General features: G+C 47.1%; 2 protein-coding genes across 3 annotated transcripts in view; both read right to left on the bottom strand.

The window, feature by feature from the left end:
• Hip1r (huntingtin interacting protein 1 related) overlaps positions 1 to 13,906 on the bottom strand; it is a 29,432-nt gene extending 15,526 nt beyond the window's left edge. Inside the window, exon 1 of one of the 2 annotated variants that reach the window (XM_027413948.2) lies at positions 13,688 to 13,906. In XM_027413948.2, the coding sequence (XP_027269749.1) occupies positions 13,688 to 13,780 (93 nt within the window). In that variant the 5' untranslated portion in view covers positions 13,781 to 13,906. The remainder of the gene's footprint in view (positions 1 to 13,687) is intronic. The other variant, XM_027413949.2, reaches the window with a different exon arrangement.
• Positions 13,907 to 20,402: 6,496 nt separating this feature from the next.
• Positions 20,403 to 26,780, bottom strand: part of Ccdc62 (coiled-coil domain containing 62) — a 43,676-nt gene continuing 37,298 nt past the window's right edge. Inside the window, exon 12 of the mRNA XM_035443321.1 lies at positions 20,403 to 20,456. Coding sequence (XP_035299212.1) covers positions 20,403 to 20,456 — 54 coding nt within the window. The remainder of the gene's footprint in view (positions 20,457 to 26,780) is intronic.

Raw genomic sequence — 26,780 nt, 5'->3', positions numbered from 1 at the left:
TCTCACGTGTACTGAGCCTCTGTCCATGGCCCCCAGGTCTCTTTTTCCTCACAAACATAGGGTGGCCGCCCAGCAGCTGTGTCGAAGCTGACACTCTGCACACCAAGGGTATTTCACCTCTACCGAGGGAAGATTCAGCACAATGGCCATGGGGACAATCAGAGAGACCCAGCAAATGCCAGCCCTGCACATGCCTCTGAGAAGCAACCTGGGAGATGGTTACTATGTTGTTTTCTTAGAGGAAACTGAAGCTCAGTGTCTTGTGTACACTGGTCAGCTGTGAGCCAGGTCTGCTGGACTCCATGCTGTGTCCTTATAGTGACTGTGACACAGGTTCCAGGCACAGCTTTTCTTGGGAGGGGTCACATGGTAAGCGGGCCAGGCCATCTAGAGCATAAGGCAAGCAGTTGTAGCTCACAGCAAGGAGTGTCCCATCTCTGGGCTGTGGAGCCACAACCTTCATTGCCTTGACACCTGAGATGGGAGCTGGCTCTAATGACGAATGCCACCTGTCCTGCAAGATTCCTGGCAAGAAGGGAGGAGACAGAGCTGCCTGAGTGGCCCAGATGACGAGGACCGAGGAGGTGTGAGATATTTGGAAGTGATGAGTACCATCTGGGAATAGGAAAGCACGCAGTCTTTTCCTCTGAGGAAAAAGTCCACCCAGAGGCCATAATGAGCACCCCCAGCCCACAGCAGAGCCTCTACTTTTGTCTTAAAACAAAAACGAAAAGCAGGGGCTGGAGAGATGGCTGATGGGTTAAGAGCACTGGCTGCTCTTCCAAAGGTCCCAAATTCAGTTCCCAGCAACCACATCAGGAGGCTCACAACCACTTGTAACTCCAGCTCCAGGATAGGAACACTGGCCTCCGCAAGCACCTGCACTCCCCTGCAGAGACGTGCACATAGTTCAGAATTGCAGGAGATCTGTGTGTCCACCTCAACCAGCCGAGTAATGATCCAAGTGGGGGGGGGGGCAAAGAAGGTAGTTCAGTTCAACACAGCTGAGTAGCCAGCACTGGTTCAAACTTTCCTCAGAGGAAAGACTGTGTGTGTGTGTGTGTGTGTGTGTGAGAGAGAGAGAGAGAGAGAAAGTGAGAGTGTGTGTGTGTGTGTGTGTGTAAGCAGTGTAGAATTCAGAGGACAACTCGAGGAGAGAATCTCCTCCCACCATGTGAACCCTAGGATCCAAACTCTGGTTGTCAGGCCTGGTGGTATCACCCTTACCAGTCGGGCCATCTCAATACCACCCCCACTTTTAAAACAGGGTATCATATAGCTTAGTTCAAACTCACTATGGAGCTGAAGCTGAACTTGAACTCCTCCTGATCCAAATGCTGGGATTAAAGGCGTGTGCCACCACCACCCAGTGGGCCTCTGCTTTCTTGAGCCCCCAACATGTAACACACCTAGCCCCTCTCACCACCCAGGCCCCTTGGTTGTATTTAGATAGGATTTCTTATGTATCCTAAAATTTAATATATAGATCTCTTCCTGCCTCTGCCTCCCAAATGCTGGGATTAAGGTGCGTGACACCACAGCTGGCTGCCCTTGGCCCTCTGTAAATCTGATTTGTGGTTCTCCAAATGCCCATCTGATAGTGTTATTCTCTCATGTCACCTCATGGCATGTCAGTGGCACATGGCCGCAGTCCTGCCTGCGTGGGGCTGCCTCTATGTGTGTGCGGCTACCTCTGTGTGTGGCTGCCTGTGTGCACACAGCTGCCTCTGTATATGAGGCTACTGCCCCCACGCTTACAGAGCAGGAGGAGGTCATGAGGCACTGAGGAATGCAACCCAGGAGGGAACATAGCAGAGTCTTCTGTGGAGGGCCTGGGTGCCGCCCATCCCTGAGCTGGCCACAAGAGATAGGACCGTGTCAGCTAGCCATCCTGTGCAGGCGCAGGCTGGCTCCCGGGAACACAGGCCCGTTGTGTGCAGGGTGGGCAGATGTGCGGGGTGGCCAGCGCCACACAAGGAAGCCCAGTGCTCACACAGTGGGAGTCTGTAGGGCTCCTGGCAGCCAGGCAGCAGCAGGCAGACAGGGCTGACACCCTCCCACCTCCCCTGGGCTTCCCACGTGGATTTTCCACAAGGGTCACATCTGAGTGGAGAATGGAGTTAAGAGCCTTCAGAACCTCACTGTGTGTGGAATATCTGACAGACCCTAATACATGACATAGCTCTATTCTGAGGCTGAAGTGTGATATGGTCTGACCTCAGTGATGCCTGGGGTTCTGTAACCATGTCACCCTCGCACTCACTTAGCAGGTGGAAAACCACAGAGTGATGGCATTCGGGGCAGAGGTGGGGGGAATCCCTGGCCTGAGAACAATCTATCATCCTGGTACACCAGGAGTGGCAGCAGCTCCATTCAGGCAAAGGTGATCCCTCTTGGCTCTCTGGGTCCTCCACTCTGGAGAGACCTCAGGGGAGGACAACCCCAAGATCAAGATGAAAACCTGGATGGGGGTTTCTGGGTGCTTATCACACCTGAGTCTTGCCTGACTCCCCAGGAAGCCAAGAAGAGCCATTTCCATGGAACTGAGTGAGGAGGAAGTGTGCACGTGGGGACCTCAGAGATACAGGGATCCCCCCTTTCTTTTTAGACAGTGTCTCACTATGTAGCCCTGGCTGGTCACTATATAGGTCAAGCTAGCTTTGAACTCTCAGAGATTCACCTGTGTGTGCCTCTCTCAAGTGCTAGAATTAAAGACATTTGCCACCATGCTTGGCCTCATCTCTCCACTTCTACACAAGGCAGAAGAGGCCCTCTCACTCAGCAAGGGGACAATTCTGGAGAAAACAAGACAATAACGGATTCCATGGCAACTGTGAGATGCCTGGAAACCGCTAGGGGACCTGCAGAGGGAAGCTGGTGGCCAGCGGACATGACAGAGAGTGGGCAGGTGACCAGATCATAGCACACAGACCACTGTGGAAAATCAGCAAGTCCACACCAATGCTCCAGGAGCCACCAACAGCTGACAGGGTATCTGCATCTTGTTCCACTCAGAGCCAGCACCAAGACGGACTCACCCTCAGAGGGACAGAGGCTGGGAGGAAGTGCAGGGCTGCCACACAGGGCCATGGAAGGATAAATGCCTCAAAACCAGGTGACAGACTCGCCAGCACAGTCAAGCTAGGAAAATCCACTTGTGCCACAGGGCCAGCAACTAGGTCCCAGTAACATAGTGACTCCATCAGTTTACTGAGTTCATCCTTGTGCTAAGTGTTTGACCAGGCCACCTCACCAGGTCTTCAGGAGAAACCCCAGAAATGTGCAAATGGACACGGAGGCTTCAGGAGTCAACCACTTAGCCAAGGTCATAGAAACAAGCATACTATGTCACTCTACCCAGCCCTAACCCTAAGCACCCACACATCACAATGGGATGGGTCCTCATGTGGCCATGTGCTGTGAATCTCATGGGAACAGCAGCACAGAGGGACAGAATGTCTGCACACTGTCCCTCAGCTATCAGTGGTTAGCAGGGCTCATTCTCAGGCCCCTGGTTCTGGAGAATGACCTACGCAACCTCTCAGGTTCTCTGAAGAGACAATTCAGGAAGAAGTTTCCATGTAGGTGTCCTTTTAGCCCAGTCTGAAATCAAGCTTCCCTGGGGACCCCAAACACAAGAGGACCTGGCCTAACTACAACTCAGGACATGGATTCTGAACTGGGATAAAAGGCTAGGCTGGGTGGGCTGACAGGGAGATGGAGCCAGCTTCCCCGCCCAGTCTCATGTCTTAGTGCTAGGTGGTGGCTGGGCCTGGCCTTTACCTCCCTACCTTGGACCCCCATAGCAGCTTCAATCTTATATCTGGGTTGGACCTCTGAGAAGACCTAACAACAACCCAGGGAAGCTCAGGTCCTCGGGGTGTACCTGCCCTGCTTATCCATGACAACTCCATTTTTCTCTGTCTCAGGGGGAAAAAAAGTGATGATGATGCCATGAAGAGATAGGTCAAAGCTCAGGAGAGATGACTAGACCAGGCTGAATGAAGCCCACTGGCTCCTGAAAAGACCAGAGCTGCCAACATTCCTGGACCCTGATCTAGAAGAGGTCCCCAGCAGGCATCCTAGAGGTTCCTGTTTCATCAGAGGAGACCGGGTGGGACAGGAGACACTTCCTACATGAGCACATGGGAGCGAGGGTGCTCTGGGTGAGAGGTGGGCTGTGCCTTCAGTGATGTCCCACCAGCTCTAAGGCCTCACACAGACCACACCACCTGTGGCCTAACAAAAGGGAGCTCAGGCTGCTGTGGACATCCAGCACATGGAGACATGGTTGGGTTGGCAAGGGGGCTGTGGGGCTCCTTAGAAAATGCTCAGTGTCAGCACCATGTTCTGCAACCTGCAGCCCAGTGAGCACAGAAGAGACGTGGACTCGACTCACTGCCTTCTTTTCCAGGAGCCCACACTCCGAGAGAGCAGGCTCCTCCACATCATTCCTCTGATGGTGGCTGCAGCAGCTCAGCTGGGTGCCTCTGACACTCCAGTAGACGCCACTTTACACACTTCCTGTGCCCTGAGTTTAGCTCCCCCAGCTGTGAAGCAGAAAGCTTTGGGGTCTCCTCGAAAGTGAAGGCATGCCAGCTCCAGACAAGAGCTCCTGTCCAGCATGCACAAGGCCTTGGGCTCCATCGCCAGCAAACGGAAGGAAAACCAAATCTACAATCCTCCTCCACTGCGTCCTGCTCCTCAGGGAGCCAGACCTCCCAGCACAGCTCTCAGACTCTCAGTGGCCTCTCCAGAGCTGCCTTGACTACAGCAGCTACCTGTAGCTGTAAGACATCCTGTTTTTTTTTTTTTTTGTCTGTTTTTGTTGTTTTGCTTTTTTGAGATAGTCTGACTATGACTAGCCCGGAACTCGCAGAGATCTACCTGCCTCTACCTCCTAGTGCTGGGAGTAAGGTGTGCATCACCTTGCTTCTCTGTGTTCTGTTTAATTTCATTAATAGAATTTGTCATCTGAAAGTGTCTTGTTAGATTACCACTTACACTGTCTCAACTCCATGAACACAAGGCATCCCACCCCATCCATGAGTTTCACACTCATAGATGCCATCAAATGCCAATTAAAATATTCAAGGAGAAAAATGTGCGTGTGGACCGCCCACACTCAGGCTTTGTCCTCATAAGTCCCTGAGCAATAGGAGATAACAGGTCATGCACATGTACCTGATACTGTATCAGGCATGTGATTTAAATTATGTGAGTGGGTATGTATAAACCACATGTGAAAACTGTACATTTATACAAAGGACCTGAACAACCATGGATTCTGGTATGTTTGTTTTTTTTTTTTTCAACTTTTTTTTATTTGAATTAGAAACAGGGTTGTTTTACATGACAATCCCAGTTCCCTTCTCCCACCCGTCCTCCCCTACAACCCCCCCACACACACTAAAACCCTACCTATCACATATCCTTTCTGCTCCCCCTGGATGGTGAGGCCTTCCATAGGGTGTCATCGGTGTCTATCGTATCCTTTGGGATAGGGCCTAGGCCCACCCCCGTGTGTCTTGGCTCAGGGAGTATTCCTCTATATAGAATGGGCTCCCAAAGTCCACACCTGTGCTAGGGATAAATACTGGGCTTCTACAGGAGGTCCCGTAGATTTCCTCACAGAAACCCATCTGGTATGTTTGTTTTGAGACAGAGTCATACTGTGTAGCTTTGGCTAGCCTAGAACTCACTATGTAGACCAGGCTGGCCCAGAGCTCACAGAGATCTGCCTTCTGAATGCTGAAATTAAAGGTGTACATCACCAGCTCACTCAGATCCTGGTATTTCCTGAGATCCTGGACCTAATTCCCTAGACAAGTGGTTCTCAACCTATGGGTCACAACCCCTTTTGGGGAGGGTTGAACATCCTTTCACAGGGGTCACATATCAGATATCTTACATATCAGATGTTTACATTACAACCCATTACAGTAGCAAAATTAGTTATGAAGTAGCAATGAAAATAATTTTACAATTGGGGGTCACCACAGCATGAGGAACTATATTAAAGGGTCGCAGCGTTAGGAAGGCTGAGAAGCACTGCCCTAGACATTGAGGAATGACCATACATACATCCTCCCCTCTGTGGTCACGTGTGTGAGAGGGAGACCACTTGTGGCACGAGAGCTGTCAGACCTACACACTGGATAACTTCTATGCAGTGTCTTTCTTTAGCTAATAACTGAGCCGCTAGAGTTAATTATTAAGGTAGCTATAAAACAATTTCTATTTTTAAAATCATCCCTGAAATGAATCGACTTAAGCCTCCTTGTGTGGTTATCACAAGGCTTACCAGCAGCAGTTGGCAGGGACAGACAGGTTCCTACGAGAGCCGGGGCTCGGGTCTGTTGGCAGGGTAGTGAATTATTTTGCTCTGGTTCCAAAGACTGGCTTGGAGGACAGAGTGCCCTCATTCAAACACTTCTGCTGCCTCAGAGGCCATTGATGACCACAAACACAGGGGTTCTGTAGCTGAGGAAGCTACGATGGGGCCACATGCAAAGCAGCAAAGAGGCTGAAGCCTGGATCGTTTTAGCATACAGGAAGTCAGAAGCGACTGGTCCTGGTTCATTCAACTGCATCTCTCTTCATTCAAGTCTCCTGGCCTTTGGCGCTGGCCTCCACCATTCCACCATTCAGGAAATGCAAACATTAGTCTGTGACAGTCCACACCTCAGAGGACAGCATGAAAGCCCCAGGGAAGCATGTGTCCTATGGTCACTATTAACAAATTCATGGCCCAACCCACTGCCACCCCAGCTCCAGACTCTGTGGTGGAATACAGACCAGAAAGCCATGGTCCTGACTCACGCCTCTGCTGTGCCAGAATCTTGATGGATGAGGAGGCAGCTGGGTGGTGGTGTTCCTGAGGTACTGGTGATTTCATCACAGACCTGACTGTCTAACAAGCTGGAGGACTGAGTCACACCCAGGCAGACGAACCTATTGCAATCTGAGGCTTATGTTTCCTTAGCATAATGTCCCAACTGGGACTAATGTCTTCCTCCATGGGCTCATTCAATCCAGTATGGTACTGTGGGCCATTCAGGCCAAGACCACTCAGGCTTGCCAATTCCCAAGGCTGCCCTTACTACGGAGACTCAGTGTAGCCCTAAGAAGGGCACACGGTCCTGAGCAGTGACAGTAGCTGACCCTACTGTCACTGGAGTAGGCAACTAGGGATGGCAACACATACCCAACCCCACCACTGCCCACTTCTTCCTGCTCTGAGGTTGTCTGTAATGTGTCCATGTCACTAAACTTGTTCAGTCACTCATCCTCTAGGAGCCCATGAAAACAGCTGCATTACTAGTACAAAACAGAAAAGGGATATTTGTCCACGTGGTCACACTGGAAAGGACAAAGATCTGGTGACCCCCTCAAGTCCACTTTCAGGGTTCTGCAGTCAGTTAAGTTTAAATAGAGGGCAAGGATCATCTAAGGGGACCCTGTCAGGATGCCCATCACGGACCCCGCTGTCTGGGCTCCAGTCTCATCTTGCAAGGGGATCTGACAAGTTCTTAGAACTGACCTTCTCCTGGGGAGACCTGACCATCTCCTCCTTCCTGCCCCCAGCCTTCTCCTCCTTCCTGCGTCAAGATTCCTGGGGAAATTCTCATTTCTCAGGGTCCATTATTTCAGTAGTCCAAGCTGAGGTGTATCTCTGTAGAACAGCAGTTCTCAACATGTGGGTCATGACCCTTTGGGGTCACATATCAAGCTAACTTGCATATCAGATATTTACACTACGATTTATAGTAGCAAAATTACAATTATAGAATAGCAATGAAAATAATTTTATGGCTGGGGGTCACCACAACATGAAGAACTATATTAAAGGGTTGAAGCATTAGGAAGGTTGAGAACCACTGGTCTAGAATATCTTCATTTTTGCCAGGCCACTTACACAGGAGAGCTAGAAGACACCATGCATTATGCCATTAGAACAAGGGGGACAAAGAAAAGAAAGGCTTGCACAGAGGAAGACAGATGTCATCATAAACAAAGTGATACTCAAGTTAGCCCTGAAATGAATAGGGGTTCCCAGGTGGCAGAGGAGGAAGGGCAAGGCTGACCAGTATAGCTAAGCTGGCAAAAGCAGTTCCAGGCTGGCCAGGCATCTCAGGTTAGCCAGCTGAATTTCCCTGTCCCTTGCCAATCAGGCCTAAAACCCATACATAGGGTTTCCACTCACAGCCGGCAGGGACCCAGCTGCTAGGATCAAGTGGCCGACTGGGTTTCATTCACAGGCTCCTGTACAGCAGCGCTGGACACTGGCCTTGGAGCTGGGTCAGGCAGGAGCCTCTTCCCCATTCAGAAGGAAGCAGGTTTGCAGGGAGTCCCAAGGGGCCTCTACCCCAGGCTCCCTGGAATCCCTATGCAGAGCACATCATCTGCAGGGTGTACTGGATAGTATATGGAAGGTGCATGCCTAACATGCATTCTTGAAGGGCGGGTACCCAACACACCACCCTCCAGACACTACCCAGCTGTTCCTCTGTCCAGCAGCCTGACTCAGTTGTTCCCCTCATGGCTGGCATACTTGGGACACGGGGACACTTTCCATTTCCTTCAGTCCTGTCTGCTTCCCTGCACACACTTTAACTGCTAACACATCTGCTGCACCCCTGCACAGACCTACAGCTACTCCATTGGGACAGTTAATATCACTGTCTTGAAAATGGGAAAACTGAGGCACAGAGCAGTGACGTAACAGAGCCAGGCCAGACCCAGATTCTTAACTTCTTGGCACACTTGCCATGGCTGACATCCCTCCTCCCAGGGGGTACAAAGGTGCAGTTTCCCCTTTCGCTGTATACCTGAACTTCAGGAGAGGGTCAAGAGAATAGTTGGTGTGCTCCTGTCAGTGTGTCACTAGTGCACAAAAGGGAAGGCAAGAAGAAGAAAGTGAAGAATGGGCGGCCAAGTCCCACCCTAGCCTTGACAAAGTGTCCCTTACAAGTGCTCTGCCTTAGAGAGGGGACTTTAACCCTGGCAGCCTGGGAGTGAGGGTCTTTAAGGATGGCTTCTAAGGTGTTTGTGAGCCCAGCCTGCTCTTCCTTTTCTGACAGTGGCCTTGACTTTGTCTCCTCTCATTCAGTCAGCTGTTGTGACACAGGCATATGCCTGCTCCCGGGGACACAGTGGAGGGAGGACAGACCACTTCAGCCCTCAGGGTCTGTCTAACAGCTAGACAGAGCTGGGGGTTCTGGCTAGCCACCATGTGGGTTAGGACTCCATCTCTGGGAGTGGGGATTTTTTTCTATTATCAACAATATTTTGAGCATGCAAGCATGTAGTAACATGTTATAATCACACTCCTCCCCCTTTTGCAGTGTGTGGAATCAAACTGGGGTTTCTTACACGGGTAAGTGCTCTGCTGTTGAGCTTCCACGAGCTTTACCCTGAGCTATGAACAGATCCAGGCCCAGTGACAGCCCTGAGCTACAGCATGGGATCTGAAAGGATCCCAGAACTTGAGAATGGCTTTCCAGAACAGCTTTCAGCTGCCAGAAACTTAGGGCAGGTTCCAAACACCTGATCATTCCTGTGGTCAGCCTCTGTTAGGTTCTGAGAATCACCTGGCTGGGGGAAATTCCATACAATGCCAATGCCTGAGGGCTCTGCCCCTGACCAAATCACCCCCATTTGCCATCACCAAGGTCCACTGGCAGCTGCTGAATGCCCGAAAGGCTGACTCTGTGGATGAGCAAAATGAGAAACACCCCATTCATACTCGACAGTGCTCCAGTGTTAAGAGGGATTTCTCAAAGATACAATCTGAACTAACTTCACCTGCCTGCTAACTTTTTCTAGAAGCCAGTAGATAACCTAAAATGTATTATATGTGTCTGGCCCCTCTTCTGCTGTCTCACTCAGCATTATTGCTAGCTGCACCCGGAAGTCATGACTTGTCAATAATGTCAATCTTTACAAGATTTTGGTCCCTCAGGGGCTGCTGAGATGTGTCACTGACCTGGAAAACCGATGGCATGAACTATTTCCATCTACTGCTGCCTCAGCACCTGGCTCCCCAGTGGGAATGCCTCACCCTTTCACCTCTGAAGCCAGTATTTCCCCGGACTTAACCCTGCACTATGATTAAAGGGTTTCTCTCATCCTGACCTGAGAAAAGGCCCCTCCCTCTGTCTCTGTACACTGTGGGTAAATTCATGGCTCACAGAAGCAAACACAAAAGGGCAACTGTGATCTCCCACAGAAGGGAAAATACAACCAGTATGTTCATGGCTTCTAGTTGCAGGGTGGGTCATGGTGTGCTTCAAAGATGGCTTAATTTTTTAACAGAGGTCCCAGATTTTGAACACTGGGGGTGGAGGGAGTGGAGAAGGGTCAGCCAACTATTTGCTGAGATGTTACTATGTCCTAGGCACTACTTATGTTTATTGTGTAGTGTGTATTAGCCCCTTCCGGCTGCTGTAACAAATTGCTACACTTCAAGAAAACAGCATGATACATCTTACAGTTCTGCAGTCCAGAAGTCTGGAATGTTTTCATAGCCCATGCACTGGCCCTGTAGGTTAGGATGACTTTGAACTTTTAATCCTCTTGCTCCTGAGGTTACAGGTATGTAACACCATGGCAGATCTACAGGGATGGAACTCATGGGTTCATGCACGCTGGACAAGCAGTCTGTGCACTCAACTACATTCCAGCCCCTGGAATGGGTACCACAAGGTTAAAAGGGTTGCGTTTTTCTGGAGATTCTAAGGCAGAAATCTGTTTCTTTGCCTTCTCCCATTTATAAAGGATGGCATTATTCCTTAATTGTCAGCTTTTTCAAAGCCACATGCAGCCAGCAGAGTTTAATCTTGTGTCACTGTGACCACCTGCCTCTCCTGCTTCCCTCATCTACATTTAGGGACCCTTGTTATATAGGACCCACCTGGTGACTCATAATAACCTCAAATCTCAAGGTCAGTGGATGAGCAACTTGATTCCATCTGCAATCTGAGTTACACAAATAACACATTTAGTTAGGCTGTGGTCATCTTTGCAGGGACATGACTCAACCTACCTCACAGTATCTCACAATACACTCTTCCAGAAACACAGAACCAGCCCTGTTTTCTGCAAGCTCTGTCATTAGGCAACTTGCCCCCCACCAAGAACACAGATAAGAGATCAGGTCTATCCTATCTACAAAGTATGCCCTATGATGTCACATCATCTTTTTTAAAGGTTTGGAATTCAGAATACAGGTACAATGAGTTGTGCAGCATTGGTATTCAAAATATGACATTTTAAAAACAAGTCCTCTCAATGAAGGGACTAAAGTAATGGAGCTGAGAGGACTGACTGGGACACGCCACTGGGATCAGAGCTCGTAATTCAAGTACTAACTGCCAAAAGGAAGGATGACTGCCTCCCTCAACACTCCTGAGAGGTAACCACAGAGCTCTCTCTGTGCATAACAGGGCGTGTCCTGTCCACAGAGCAAACATGTAAGCATTCCTTTTCCTCCTAGCCCCAGGAGCCTGAGAGGAGAGACTGGCAGGCTGCTGAGAATTTCAATGCTAAGCTAGCTAGCTGCTCCATGGCCAACACCCTGCCACTGTCAATGTCAAGACAGGCAGTGTGTTCCAAAGGGAAGCCAGGTCCCAGTACTGGATGTGCTATTTTCTATCCCAACGGAGACACGGAAGCAGTAACCAGGGCTCTCTAGGCCTTTCTTGCAAGGAGCCTGGCTGGCAGCTTGCTAGATATTTCTGGGAATGATCTAATTAAATATTAACTACTTACAAAACCTTGTTCTTACATCCCTCACTGAAGTCACAATGAAGACACGTACCCAGATGCCGGGTTCAGGCTCGCTCTCTCTTCTCTGAAAAAGTTGCTCTGGAGTGGGTGAGCCCTATGAGATTCCTCAGTACAAAGTTATGCTTCATGAGTAACCCTTTCAATCCCTCAAAAACTCAAGAGGGTAGGCAAGATGGCTCAGCAGGTAAAGGCACTTCAGATAAACCTTACTACCGGGTTTTGAACACACATGGTGAAAGGAGGGAAAGCCTGCACGTCGTCCTCTGACTTCCACTCACAGGCTGTGGCACTCCAGCACACTTGCACAAACAAATAAATAAATACAGTAACATTTTCAATAAATACAATAGCATTTTCAATAAATCCAGTAAGATTTTCAGAAATGGACAAAGCCAAGTCAAAAGAGACACCTTACGTACAAACCAACCACCAAACACATGTGGTTCTGTATCAGAGACTATCCCTCTGACTTTCAGGAAGGTTACCCTTGACATAATCATTTAAGCGGAAGATCAATGAACTTGACCTTTAAAATCCCCTCCCCTCCCCCATCTCTTCCTGTAGCCATCAGAGCGCTCTATGCACCTGCTCAAAAGCAGGGGGAGGGGGGAGGATTCTAAAACTCATTGATAAATCAAGTACCTGACAACACCTAGATTCTCAGTGCCAACAGTGCGTCTCCCTAGGCTCTGCAAGTTTACTAGAATAATTATGTATTAATGACTTCACATCAAACGCCATGTTTGTTTTAGTGGTGGGTGATCCAGGCTGGACCAGATGGAGATCACGTAGATAAATTAATCATTTGCAACCAGGTTAGTACTGGCACTTGGCATGCACCAAGCGAGCCCTCACGTCCTCACGTTTATTACTATCATTGTCCCATCAGAAGCACAAAGGTTAGCGCTATTTCAAAACGAAACCGCTTGTGATAACTTGTTTTGAAAGCAACCGCAGGAGTCCTTGCTCTCGGCTCTGACCAAGAAGGAAGGAACTCGCCAGTGGCACCCACAAATGCAAATATCACCAACCTGCTTTAGACACAGGTGGGAGGAGTCTTTGGCTTCCTATATTGCTAAAGCTTAAAAAGAAAATGCAGCCATTTCGGTCTTGGCTGACTTAGTCTAGCAAATAAATAATCAAGTAGTGACCCTCCTTCCCCGCCCCTGTGCGTCCACTCAAGACTTAAGAACGGGGCAGAGTTATAGTAAAACAAAAAGGAGGGAGCCAGACGTGGGGATGGATATCTACAACAGCAGCACTTGGGAGGTGGAAGCAGGATAAGCAGGAGTTCAAGGCTAGCGTGGGCTACAAGAGACCTTGTCTTAAAAAAAAAAAAAAAAAAAAAAAAAAAAAAAAAAAAGACAAAGCAACCTGCACCGTGGGACCTAGAACCCAGAAACCATGCATGAATGAATGTGTACCAGGGCATATTTAATTTTTCCACGCCACCTTCTCAGGCCGGGCCCTCTCCTGGGAGAGGAGCGGCGCGTGGGAGCGCAGGAAGGAGCCTGGGAAGTTTCCGTCTGTCAGGCGCCGGTGTTTAACGAGGGGGTGGCAGCCTATTTATAAGTGGGCCCCCGCGCGGGCAAACAAGTCTGGCGAGAGACGTGAAACTTTTCACCCAGCAGATAATAAGATACTGTGCAGCCGTGGAAACAGCTCTGGAGCAAAGAGAGCTGGGCGCTTCCCGGGGAAGGCGGCAGGGCGCCGAGGGCTCCCCGGGCCCCGCGCACCTGGGCCGCGTCCGCATCCCCGAAGCCCAGCCCGGCTGCCGCGCGGCTTCCGGTCACCTGCGTCGCCCGGGCCGCGGAACCCGCAACCGTCCGCGCAGGGCCGAGCGCACCGAGGGCCTCGCACCGCCGCCACTGCCCACCCTGCCCGCGCCCGCGCTCGCCTGCGTCTTGTCGAACTGCTCGCGCTCGGCCTCCAGGCTGTGGCCCGGCCTGCGGCTCAGCACCCGCGCCGGCACGTTCTTGATGCTGTTCATGTTGCCGCCGACCGTGTCCCGGCCCGGCTCTGCGCGAATGAGGCGTCACCGCCCGGCCCGAGCCTAGGCACCCGGAGGCCGCGCGCCGCGCCACGCGGGGAGGAGCCGCCGCCCCTCCCTCCAGTCTCTCGGGCAGTCCAACCGGCGCCCCGCCCTCCCCGGCTCCGCATGCTCCGCCCCCTGCCCCCTCCGGGCCCCCAGGACTCCTGGCGTGCCCCGCCCCCTGCATCCCCTGATCAACCCGAGAACTCCGGGTAGCCCCTGCCCTCGGTCCCTTGGGACTCCCAGACACCCTGCCCTACACCCCTCTGTCACCTAGGACATTCTGCCCCGCACCCCTCTGGTCCCCTGGGACGCCCTACCCTGCAACCCTCTGGTCCCCCAGGACTCCCTGAAGCCCAAGAACTTGCACCTGGGACCCACTGGGAATCCCCCTTGCACACCTGTCCCCATCTCCTTGCACACATCTAGCTCCCCAGGTCTCCCCAACACACCTCGCCCCCTGACAGACCAAATGCAAGGACCAAATACCCTTTTAGCTCCCTTACATACCTTCTTATCTCTTACCAAACCCGAGGAAAAATTAGTTGCCCACCCTGATTCCTCACCCTGGGTCTCCCTCTACAACAGCAGGGAGAAACGAGCAAATTGTGTATCCTTGAGTCTGGTCAATAGCCGCACAGCCAGACTTCGTCTTTCTGGTTGAGCCAGGCCATCTCTCCAGGCCCTTGCTTTTTGAGATGAAGCACCAACTACCTGTTACAGGAAACACTACCTTGAGTTAGACACCTGACCATCTCCAGGTTAGATGAAGCTCTCTGAGCACCCAGAGGGACCGTCCTTTGCCACTGCTCATTCCTCATTGTGCTGACATCCACCCAACATTTCAAGAGTTGAACTCGGCTCTCCACACTAAGAGATTAGCCACGCCTTATCTAATACCAATCACTGAAAAGCTTCGTTGCTAGAATAACAACAGAGTAACAACCGATATTTATTGTACACTTACTTGCCAAGTATGAGGCTAAACCCTTGGTATGTATTACCTTGTCCCTAATCCTCAACAATTCACTAAACAGCCATGGTTTTAAAAAGAAAAAAAAACACCCCCCAAAAAAGGGGCCTGTTTTGCTCTGTGCCAGCTGCTTCTCAGACTTTTTCTCACATGGAACAAAACCAATTAACCTGTAATTTTCATATATACACAAGGCCACAGCTCCCACTGAGTATGGCACATCTGCCACAGTGGCCTGTCATTATGGAACACACCCATTCTTTTTAGTAAACAGAGGTTATTAGTGTGCTAGGCCTGGTGCTCACCCATTCAGTCATCAGGATTACAGGATCTCATTTAACCTTTAAATTTTGGAGGTATTTTTACAGACCAAGGAAAAAGCTCAGAGAGCTTAAGATGAGCACCCAACTTCAGTTCAGGTTCACACAACTGCAACTGCAAAATGATGCTCCAGGGTGTGGTCTCAGATCTGCCGGGTTTCAAGCCACTTTAACAAGCACGCCACTGAGTTGATGATACTGGAGTCCTGTGGCTTTTACAAGTAGTGTTATCTCCTTCTGAGATTTTTGAGTTGCTGGAGGGAAGTCACGGTTGCCTTGTGTTAACCATCATTCTGCTCTCCATGCCTAGAAGAAGACCTGGTACATGACCATGTTTAGAAAAACAAAAACAAAAAAACAGTGTGAGGGCCAACAATTCGGATCAATCAATAGGTAGAGGTGCTTGCTGCCAAGCTTGATGACCTGAGTTCAATGCCCGGAACCCACATGATGGATGGAGGGAGATGACTTCTGAGTGTTGTCCTCTGACCTTTATTTTAGAGCTGTGGCATGCACATGTACGCATACACAAAATAAACACATAAATAAAACTTAATTTAAAAAGTGTCAGAGCAAGCATGGTAGCACACACCTTTAATTCCAGCACTTGGGAGCTAGAGGCAGGTAGCCTCTGTGATTATGAGGCCACCCTGGTCTACACAGTGACTAAAAAAAAAGGGCAGAGTATAAAATGAAGGTTTGAAAGAATAAAACAGCCCCATAGAGTGGAGAACAAAATGAATACCTTACTGTATGGCTTGTGTTATAAATGGGCATTTCTGGGGGTACAAAGATGCAAACTCCACCCCTTTGATGTCTGTTCATCTCCAGACATCTTCAGTAGAGGGACCTGGTCCAAGACTGGCTGTGATCCCCTCATCATTACAGTAAGGACTTTGGGTAACCTGTGACAACTGTCTAATCTTCCTCCAGGGGAATACAAATAGACCCCACCTGGGAGACCTCAGGAAGACAGCAAAGTTTTGGGGGACTCACTGAAAGACTGGATGCTGTAATAGCCACTGCCTCACTGACACACAGGCACGATCCACTCAGCCCCTCTCTAGTTTCATCTTTCGCCATCCTGGACTATCAAGTCTGCACATGCATCATGTTCCTTCCAGAGCCTCAGGGACTTTGCATATGCTGTTACTATACCTGGAATTCTCTTCCTGTTTGCCTGGTGAGTGTCTGCTCATCTGGCAGCTCTTGGTTTAGATGCTACTTCTCTAGGAAGCCTCCCTGATTCCTCCACCCTGACCTATGTCCCAGTATCTCAACATTCTACTTGATGGCACCAGTCTTCCCTGTGATTACTTAAGGTCTGTGTTCCCTACTACAATGTAAGCAGGGCTCATAATGAATCTGTATGTGTTAGGAAACAGGGATTAAGTCTAGGGCCTTGTGCATGCTGGGAAAGGGCTATACTGCTCCAACTCTTTTTGTTTGTTTGTTTGTTTGTTTTTCGAGACAGGGTTTCCCTGTGTAGCTTTAGAGCCTATCCTGGCACTCGCTCTGGAGACCAGGCTGGCCTCTAACTCACAGAGATCCACATGCCTCTGACTCCCGAGTGCTGGGATTAAAGGAGTGCGCCACCAACACCCGGCGCTCCAACCCTCTTTTTACTTTGTTTTGAGATGAGGTCTCACTGAAGTTGCCCATGTTGGACTTGAACTCACTCTGTAGCATAAGCAGGCCTTCAGCTTACCATTCTCCTGCCTAGCCTTCCTAGGAGATGGGGTAACAGATTCTTTTTGTGTTAAACATTTCTTGGCTGAGAACCCAGAGGTCCTCCTAACAGGGTTGGTTAGCACACTGTGCATTCGATAGACTCTTCTGGAAGGCCACCCATTTTAACCCTGATGCATGAGCCTGGCATCTTAGCTGACTTTATTCACTCTGTTCTCCAGAACATCAGGGTTACTAGCTAGGATCATTCTCCTGGAGTCTTAACTCCATACCAACTGTCTTCAAGGAAAGAAAGCTAGAGGCATTACCCTAGCAAGAAGCTTACAGATCAGGGACACAGAAGAAACTCTGGGTCACTATCCAGAGTATGACAAGGCTTCCATGACAGGGCTTCCATCCTTGGCCTCATATCATAGTCTCGGTTCTAAGCATTCTCTTGGCACCTTTTGGGTAAAACTGTTTTAAGTGTTTACGTATGATCTTGATTCAGAATTTCTTTTGGAGGGGAAGTTTCTATTTCTGTTTAAAAGGTCTGTTCAGAAGTTCTAAAAATACCTTGTATCATTCTTTTCCAATGCTGAGATCATTTCTGGCAGACAAATTATAGTGTAATTCAGTTGCCTCCTGATATGCTGGTCTTAAGAATGATAATGACAGAATGCAAATGCTAAATGTTAGTTTATCTTGGAACCCTTTCCTACACACAGGAGAAATTGTTCCTCTATAAATATAACATTGAGATAGCGGAGTGGATCATATTAAAATTGGCCATTCTGAATTTCATGTTAATTAATTTATAATCTTTTTTGTTGGGTAAGAAGAGGTGTTGTAAAGCTGAGCATCCCAGCTTTCTGTCATTCTATCATTCCTGTTATCCCAGCACTTGAGAAACTGAGGCAGGAGGATCATAAGTTGGAGCCAACCTGGAGTACATAGGTGTGGTAGATATTTCAAGTCTATGAACTAAAATTACATTTAGCTATAAAATAATGTAGTATTTTATACTACAAATCCTAAGTTTTCCTACGGAGCATCTAATTAATGTTCCCTGTCAGTAGGCAAGTGGAGAAGCAGCCATGAGCCCATTACACAGCAGAAAAAAATTTAGGATCTGGATTCTCAACTTGGACCCTGGGGCCTCTCCAAGAGCATTCTGGGTTTCCTTCCCACTTGGCAAGTGCTGGTTCAGAATCAGCTCTATGTTCTCAGTCTGGCTCAGCACAACTAGTCTGAAGGGAAAGACAGTATTTATAGAGTGTAGCCAGCCTCACTCAGTTTCTTTTCAGCACCCTCATTACAAAGGTGAGCTGAACAGCCTTCTCCTCTCATGAAAATCATCTCTCAAGAAACCCTGAGGCCTCTAACAAACGGGCATTGCCCTGGCACAATATGGCCTTGATATCTGCTTAAGAGAATACCTTCCCAAACAATTAACTTGCCAGATTGCATTTAAAGTTCCTTGTTAGCCAGGCAGTGGTGGTGCACTCCTTTGATCCGGGTACTTGGGCAGCAAGAGCAGTCAGATCTCTGTGAGTTCAAGGCCAGCCTGGTTTACAGAGCTAGTTCCAAGACACCCAAGGCTACTCAAAGAAATCCTATTTCAAAAAACCAAACTACATACATAAAGTTCCTTGTTTTAGTCCTGTATAGTAAAAGGAAACCAAAAATTATTTTTATTATTAAAAATTTTTATTGAATGAAATTGATCAGTTCTGGTAGAAGGGACAGAGGCAAATAGTGTAATATTTTTTAAAAAAAAATAAAAATTTTTAAAGTTAAAATGGAATTTTTAGTCTTCAATATATTTTTAAAAATTCATATAAAACTTCATCTTCCAGCAAGCGATGTCTTGTATAAATGAACTGCCTACTACAGAGCCAGACAAGATGCAGCTGTCGCCTGAGGACAGACTGGCCTTAACTGCCAGCAAGGTGATAGTGTCCCCTAGCAAACATTTTACACCATCTTATCTTATGCCCATCAACACAACAAAGTCAGTGCTAAAACCATAAGAGAAGAAAAGACTATGTCACAGGCAGGGAGCAGACTCTAGGAAGTTACAATTATAATGTGAATATATACCCAGGTTTTAAGAAGGCAGACAGCTAAAGCATATTTCATGCAGGGTTCTTGATTATTGCCAGGTTAAAAGAGCTTCTCTGGTATTAAGCTGTGTCTGCATCTTGACAGAGTTTTTTGGTTTTTTTCCTTTTAGCATAGTTCCATACACGTGTGTAGGGTAGGGCCTCATTTCTTTGGCATGAAAATATTTTTTACACAAAAATGGTTCACCAAAAACAAAATATAGTTGCTTTAAGAAGTGAACTTTGAGATTCTGCTCGCCTTTGTATTAAATGCTGCTTCTGCGGGAATCACAATCCTCTTTGTCTTCAGGTGAAGTATGGTATCCGCTTTCTGCATTCCAATGAGAATCCTGCTTCTGAGAAAAAACAGAAACAGTCAACACAGTGAGAAGGGGTTAGCACCGCATAGTGCGCTAACAGTTCGGGAGTCTGAGCTCCTGACTACACACCCCGGCTCTCCTCAGTAAGGTCTCCCTTACTGAGGGAGACCTCAGACCTCAGACCTCCGCAATGAGAGCGGAGGGAGCGGGAAAGAGGCAGGGTCTGCTAAGATTTCTTGCCTTCCTACTGGAAGGGCTCTTGTGCTTAACCGGAAACACCTGTGGCACCCACGCCCGCGGTCTGGTGGTCTGGAGGAACTGCCCTTGGAATGAAGGTCTGACAGAAGCAAACAGAACACATGGAAGTGCTTCTTGGGCGACAGACTCACAAAGCTTGAAGTCACACAGGATTCTTTCTAGACAGACATACAGAAGCAATCCTCAGATGAAAATTTAGATGCCTTTTGAAAAATTTTATTTTCTGAGTCAGGGTCTCACTAGTGTAGCCCAGGCTGACATCCAATTCCTCATCTTTCTGCTTCAGTCCTCCCAACTTCTGGAGGGCTAAGATTACCACAGTGTATTATACCATGTCGGGTCTCGAGTCACCCCCACACCCCCTTTTTTTGTCCTTTTGAGGCAGGGTCTCAGATTTATCTAATACCTTGAACTTGTAATCCTGCCTGTAATCAGCCTCCCCCACCCCCCAGCGATTATAGACTGTACCAGCAGGCCCAACTACCTGCTTTTTTTGTTGTTATTGTTGTTTTTCTCTGTGTGGCCCTGGCTGTCCTGGAACTCATTCTGCAGACCAGGCTGGCCTCCAACTGAGAGATCCACCTGCTTCTGCCTCCCAAGTGCTGGGATCAAAGGTGTGCGTCACCACCACCACCACCACCCAGGTAAGATCCCAAATTTTAAAGCTGGATTTATATACCAGCTTCCTTAGATATAAAATTATCAGTATTAAGAACAAAAATGTTTTGGTCTGTATTTCTCTTACAAGTAATTGGCATTCTACTCGGGCTAATTATCAGGCAAAAGAGGACAAATTACTGGTGAGATGAATGTGTAGCCATGACTCTACATTATCAACATTCCTAGTTACTTATTAATATCAATTCCAAGATAAAGTGAGACAGCAAAGGTGACCTACACAGGCCACAGTGAATGTCCAAGTTGACTTTGTTTCCTTCAGTGGCTGGCAAGAGTGTTCTTGTCATCTGGCTCTTCTGAGACTTCTAATTTCTAGAAAACAACTCCAAAATTAGTACCCAGGTTACAGAAATTTAAAAAACACTTTAGGCTACTAGACACAAATATAGCAGGAATGCCTTTCAAAGACTTAGGGGGAGTTGGTGATCAAGCCTGACAACCTGAATAGGATACCTGAAATTTACAGTGGAAGGAGAGAACCAATTCCTTTACCTCTATGCACAGATGTTATAGCACTCCTCTCTCTCTCTCTCTCTCTCTCTCTCTCTCTCTCTCTCTCTCTCACACACACACACACACACACACACACCTACTACTACTATTACTACTAAGAACCCTGACAGACAATATAATGTATAGTCTTTGTTTTGGGGGACAATTTCCCTTGTTTTCAGCTATTGAGATTCCCCTGTCCCAGTCTCCAAGTATCTGGACTTACAACTGTGCCTGGATTACAAAGTCTTTTTGTTGTCTTTCTTTCTCTACTTATTTGTGTGTGAGTGTGTGTGTGTGTGTGTGTGTGTGTGTGTGTGTGTAAGCAAATGGCATGGCATGTGTATGGCAGTCAGAGGACAACTCTTGAGAGTTGGTTCTCCCTTGCCACTGGTGGGACCTAGGGGTAGGGATAGAACTTAGGTTGTCACCCTTGCTGGCAAGTGCCTTTACCAGCTGAGCCATCTCACCAGTTCATCATTTTTGTTTTTACTGCCATTTTTTTTTTTTTTTTGTCATTTGGTTTTGGTTTTTGAGACAGGATTTCTTCGTAGTACTGGCTGTCCTAGAACTCACTCTGTAGAGCAGGTTGGCCTCAAACTCATAAAGATCTGCCTGCCCCTGCCTCCTGAATGCTGGGATTAAAGGCATGCACCACCACTGTCTGGATATTGTTGCCATTTTTAAAGATTATTTAAAATTACACTTATTTATTTGTGTACATTGCATTTGTGTACATGGCATGGCATGTGTGTGGAGGTTAAAAGACAACTTGCCAGAGTCAGTTCTCAACTTCATCATGTACATTCCAGGGACTGAACTCAGAATATTAGGTTAGGCAGCAAGAACCTTTACCCACAGCCTCACACAGCCATCTCAGTGGCTCCCACTACACTTTACTTCTTTGAGATAGGGTCTCTCTCTATAGCCCTAGCTGTTTTGGAATGGTATGTAGACCTGGCTGGTCTCCAACTCTCAGAGATCCTCCTGTTTCTGCGCCCAGAGTGCTGGGATTCAAGGTGTGTACTACCATTTCTGGCTTAATTTTTCTTTATTTTATTGTTTGTTTGCATGATTGTTTTGGAACTGCATCTTGCAGCTCTACTCTCCTGGAACTTGCTATGTAGACCAGGATATACAAATATAGAATATATACAGACAAAGCACTCATACTCATAAAATAACAAATACATCTTTTTTTTTTATTTTTCAAGACAGGGTTTCTCTGTGTAGCTTTGTAGACCAGGCTGGCTTTGAACTCACCGGCAACAGTATATCTTTTAAAAAATACAAGTGTGGCTGGGGAATCGGTGGTACACTCCTTTAATCCCAGCACTTGGGAGGCAGAGGGAAAGGCAGGAGGATTTCTATAAATTTGAGGCCAGCCTGATCTACAGAGTGAGTTCCAGGACAGTCAGGGCTACACAGAGAAACAAGAAGGTTAGCATGGGCAGAGCTGGAGGACACAGAGGTGATCATTGATCAGACAGACTAGCCTACTTGGTGAGCTCTGGGATAAAGGTATGTGTCATCATGCCTGACCACTTTTTGTTTTTTTGAGTCAGTGTGGAATATGTTGTTTGAGCTCTAATAAATAAAGCTTGCCTGGAGATCAGAATGGGGAGCTAGCCACTAGTAACCATAGAAGCCAGGCAGTGGTGGCACATACTTTTAATCCCAGCACTAGGGAGGAGGAAACAGACAGAGATATGGCTGGGCAGAGAGAGGAATATAAGGCAGTTGGAGACAGGAGCTCACCCTTTTTCAAGCTGAGGAGTTGGTGAGGTAAGAAGTGGCTGTGGCTTGTTCCTCTGTCTCTCTGCTCTTTCAGCATTTACCCCTATATCTGACTCCAGGTTTTTATTATTAAGATCAATTAGAATTCGAGCTACAAGACAGGGTCTCACTATGTAGCCCAGGCTGGTCTTGACCAGCCTCCCAAATTTTAGGATTACAGGCATAAATCTTAAGCTCAGAAATAGAATGTCCAGTCCTGTGTACTAGTCAGAATGCCAAGCTTGGTCTAGGGTTGAGTTGCCCCGTTCTCAATTGCAGTGAGGGGTTGCCCTGGGTATGGCCAGCAGTACTGCAATTTACTCTTTCCTTTTTTCTGTTTACCTTTTACATTATTAGGGTTCTGCTGTTATTGTTGTTGTTAAATAGTTGGTTCAAAAATCAAATAATATTTAAAAATGGGGCCAGTGAGTTATCTTCAGCAGTTAAAGGTTCCCACCACTAAACCTGATGACCTGAGTTGTAACCCCAAGGATCCACATGGGGGAAGGAGAAATGTCTTCTACAAGTTGTCCTCTGACCCCCACCCATGAGCGGTAGCACATATCTGTTATTCAGTAAATAATACAATATAAGAGCATGCACGAGGGAGTGTTGTCTGTATCTTTGCATCCTGCTGGGAGCAGTCCCTGTCCTGTGTAACAGCACTCTGCTGTTAAACAAAGCTGCAAAGAGAAACCTGGGATTATGCCGTTTCATACCCATAGACGAGTGTCTGGGAGAGTCAGAAAGTGACACTGCTTGTCAAAGGGACAGGAGCCTTGCAGTTTCCTGAGGGAGCATGAGCCTTGGGAGCTCCCCAGCATCACGTCCACAGAATTACTACCCTTGTCTTTAGCTGCAGATGGTGACGCCTCAGAGTGGCAGACTGGCTGCTCAGAACATTACCCTGCTTCCTTGTTGCAAAAACAAGAATTTTTTATACAACTGTTTGCTTTTCCTGTTTCTAACTCTAGCAAGTTCAAAGGCATGGGGAAAGAGTGTGTGAAGCTTGTTGCCAAGTACATTTCTGCTGTTTAATTCTGTTTCCCAACATCTCCTGAGTCAGTTAATCCATCCAAAAATACTCTGTTTGGAGCCACTGTTTTGTTTTGTTTTGTTTTGTTTTTCCAATTAACTGATTTTCTGATCCTGGCTGTGTAATGCTGAGTAAAGGATTTAATCTTCTTCCCTTATCTATAAAGTGAAGGGCTATGATTTGAGTTCTGGGTCTTCCCAACTCAAAATTCTTTCAAACCAAGTTTTCACCAGCCTCGAACAGCTTCAGCATCTTCTCAGTCTAGACCCAAGGTCACAGCTTTGTCCCTTTCCCTGCACTTTGCTCTCAGTTCCCATTCAAGGTCCTTGTCCTCTGACGTACGTCAGCATTTGCACACATACAAGTGCACCCAAACATGCACGCATAGGCATACAATGGGATATCAATCGGCAATGAAGGACACAGCACTAATGCACCAGCAACATGGATGAGTCTCAAAATACCAAGGAAAAAGGTGAAGAGTACATATAGGCTGGAGGGGAGGCCCCATGTTGGTTACCAGCACCAAATGAAAAAAAAAAAAAAAGCATATGCTGGTGGCTGCATTTCTGCAAGGCTCTGCATGAAGCATAACTAGTCTGCAGTGATAAAAATCAGAGCAGTCACTGCCTGTGGGGTGAGTACAGAGGCCTCACTTCAAAGGGCTCTGAGGGAACTTCCTGTGATAGAAATTCTCTCTTCTCACTGGATGCTACATGGGTACACGTGCACGACCTGAATCAGCAGGGCTTTGACTTTTTCATTAAAGAAGGAGGATAGACACTGAACACATGGCATGTGTGTTGTGTGCTTTATGTGAGTAAAGGCCAGAGGAGGACATGGGTGTCCTGCTCTCACTCTGTCACTCTGCCATATATTCCTTTGGGCTTGAGTCTCTAGGCTGGCAGCTGACAAGCCTTGGGACTCTCCTGTTTCTGACTCTCACAGTATTAGAGTTCAGAGTACACATCCACACTTGGCTTTTATGTGGGTGCTGGGGTGTAATCTCAAGTCCTTGTGTTTATGCAACAAGTGCTTTTATCCACTGGGCCACCTTCCCACATGAAAACCCTTCTCAATGATATGTCTTCGTTCTACTGTATGTAAATTATACCTCATTAAAATACATTTGCTTTGGTTTGGGTTGGGGGATTTCTTAGCTATAGAGATGGAATACAGAGCCTTGCTTATGCCCAACACACACTATACTTCTGAGCTACACCCCCAACAACATTAGTTTTATAGGAAAGCAATTCAGGGGTCGGTGAGATGGCTCAGGGGGTAAAGAAACTTGTTAAGTTTGATAACCTGAGTTCAATCACCAGAACCCACATAGTAGAAGGAGAGACCCACCTGCAATTGTCCACATAATCAATTGATCAATACATAAATATTAAAATATTTAAATGTCAAATTTAAAAAGGAATTTTTTGTATTGTACAGTATTCTTTTTTTCTTTTCTTCTTTAGGTTTATTTAATATATATGAGTGCTCTATCTGCATGTACACATTTATGCTAGACGAGGGCATCAGATCCCACTATAGATGGTTGTGAGCTGCCATGTGGTTTCTGGGAATTGATCTCAGGACCTCTGGAAGAGCAGCCAGTGCTCTTAACTGTTGAGCCATCTCTCCACTATATAGTTGTTGTTATTTTTATTATTATTATTTGGGGTTTTGATCAGAGATACAAAAAAGTTTAACTTAAATGGCTTTCAAATATCTTTATAAGTACACAGATAGCATGTCCAAGGAATGTACCTTAAATCTGAAATGGGAAGTGTAAGTTCTGAACTCTTCCTTCACAATCAGGGAATAGACCTCAAGTCTAGTGTTCTGTACACTGTTGATTAAAATCTGCAAGGCAGCTTATACAACTGCCACTGAAATCTTACTGTGCTCAGAAGCAGCAGCAGAAATCAACACATGAAATCTGAAAGAATGACAGATTTCAACTAGGGAGAAGCTAGGTAAGTGTAGTCAAGTCCTTAGATCCAAACAGCAGTTTAAAAGCATTATGGGAGAGGAAAGTGCCACACAGTACAGTGAGGGAAGAGCTGGTAAGATCCGGAGTGCAGTTCTATCCCAGCCTCAAAACAAACAAACAAACAAACAAACAAACAAAAGATAAAGAATGAAAGAATCAGCAGTAGAAGTAGTATGTACCTGTAGTACCAGCACTCAGGAGGCAGAGGCAGATGGATCTGTTAGCTCCAGGATAGCCAGGGCCAGAGAAGGGGAAAAGAAACAATGAACTATGATCAGAGAGACATTAGAGGAGGAAATGCAAACGGCAGACCTTGGTTGGATACTGATCCAAATAAAGAGAAAACAAATGTGTCAAATAAGTAAGTGGGAAAGAGCTGGCACAGATAGTCATTAGAGGACACTGATGATTTACAGTTGGTTTTCTTGAGTGTAGTAATGTTATTATGGTTGTTTTTCTAAAGTCCTCATCTGCTGGGTATGGTGCCACTTGCACATAATCTTTGTACTGTAGGAGGCAGAGGCAGAAGAATAGTGAGTTCTAGGCTAGTTACATAGTAAGACATGCCCACCAAAGAAATTACACACCTGAAAGAGATGCATCTTCAAGTATCTATGAGTGAAAAGCTATGTCTTAAATTTGCTCTAAAATGCATTTGGAAAGCATATGGACATCCAGTGAGATGGCTCAGCAGGTAAAGGTACTTTCTGCTAAGCCTGACGTCCTGAGTTTGATCCTTCGATGGAAGGAGAGAAATAACCCCCACAAGTTGTCCTGACTACCCCCACATATACTACCCACATTCTTGTCCTCTCTCACTTGCTTACACACACACACACACACACACACACACACACACACACACACACACACAGGAAATCACACAGAAATGTCAGGCATATTGGCATAGTCCCTTAATCCCAGATTAAGAAAGCAGAGGCAAGCAGATCTCCATGAATGACATGAGAGGCCAGCCTGGTTTATATATTAATTCCAGGTTAACCAGGATTAAGGATAAGACTGTTTCTCAAACATACACACAAAAGTAAACAAATGTAAATTTTAAAGTATACAGAGGAGGAAGATAAAATTTTAAATGGCAGGTATTTGGTGGTTATTAGAGATGTGTAATTATATTTTTTCTATTTTTGTGTGCTTTAAAATCCTATGTTTACTTTAAATTTGAAATTTTAGAGCCAGACATGGTGGCATACAATTTTAATTCCAGCACTCAGGAGGCAGAGGCTAGTCTGTGAGTTTGAGGCTAGTCTTGTCTATATAGTTTCAGGACAGCCAGTGTTAAATAGGGAGAGTGTTGCCTTTAAAAAATAAGAGAAGTTGAAAT

The sequence above is a fragment of the Cricetulus griseus genome, chromosome 4 (genome assembly GCF_003668045.3).
Source record: "Cricetulus griseus strain 17A/GY chromosome 4, alternate assembly CriGri-PICRH-1.0, whole genome shotgun sequence".
Lineage (NCBI taxonomy): Eukaryota > Metazoa > Chordata > Mammalia > Rodentia > Cricetidae > Cricetulus > Cricetulus griseus.
Note: the sequence above shows the minus strand (reverse complement) of the source record. Positions and strands in the feature narration are given on the sequence as shown.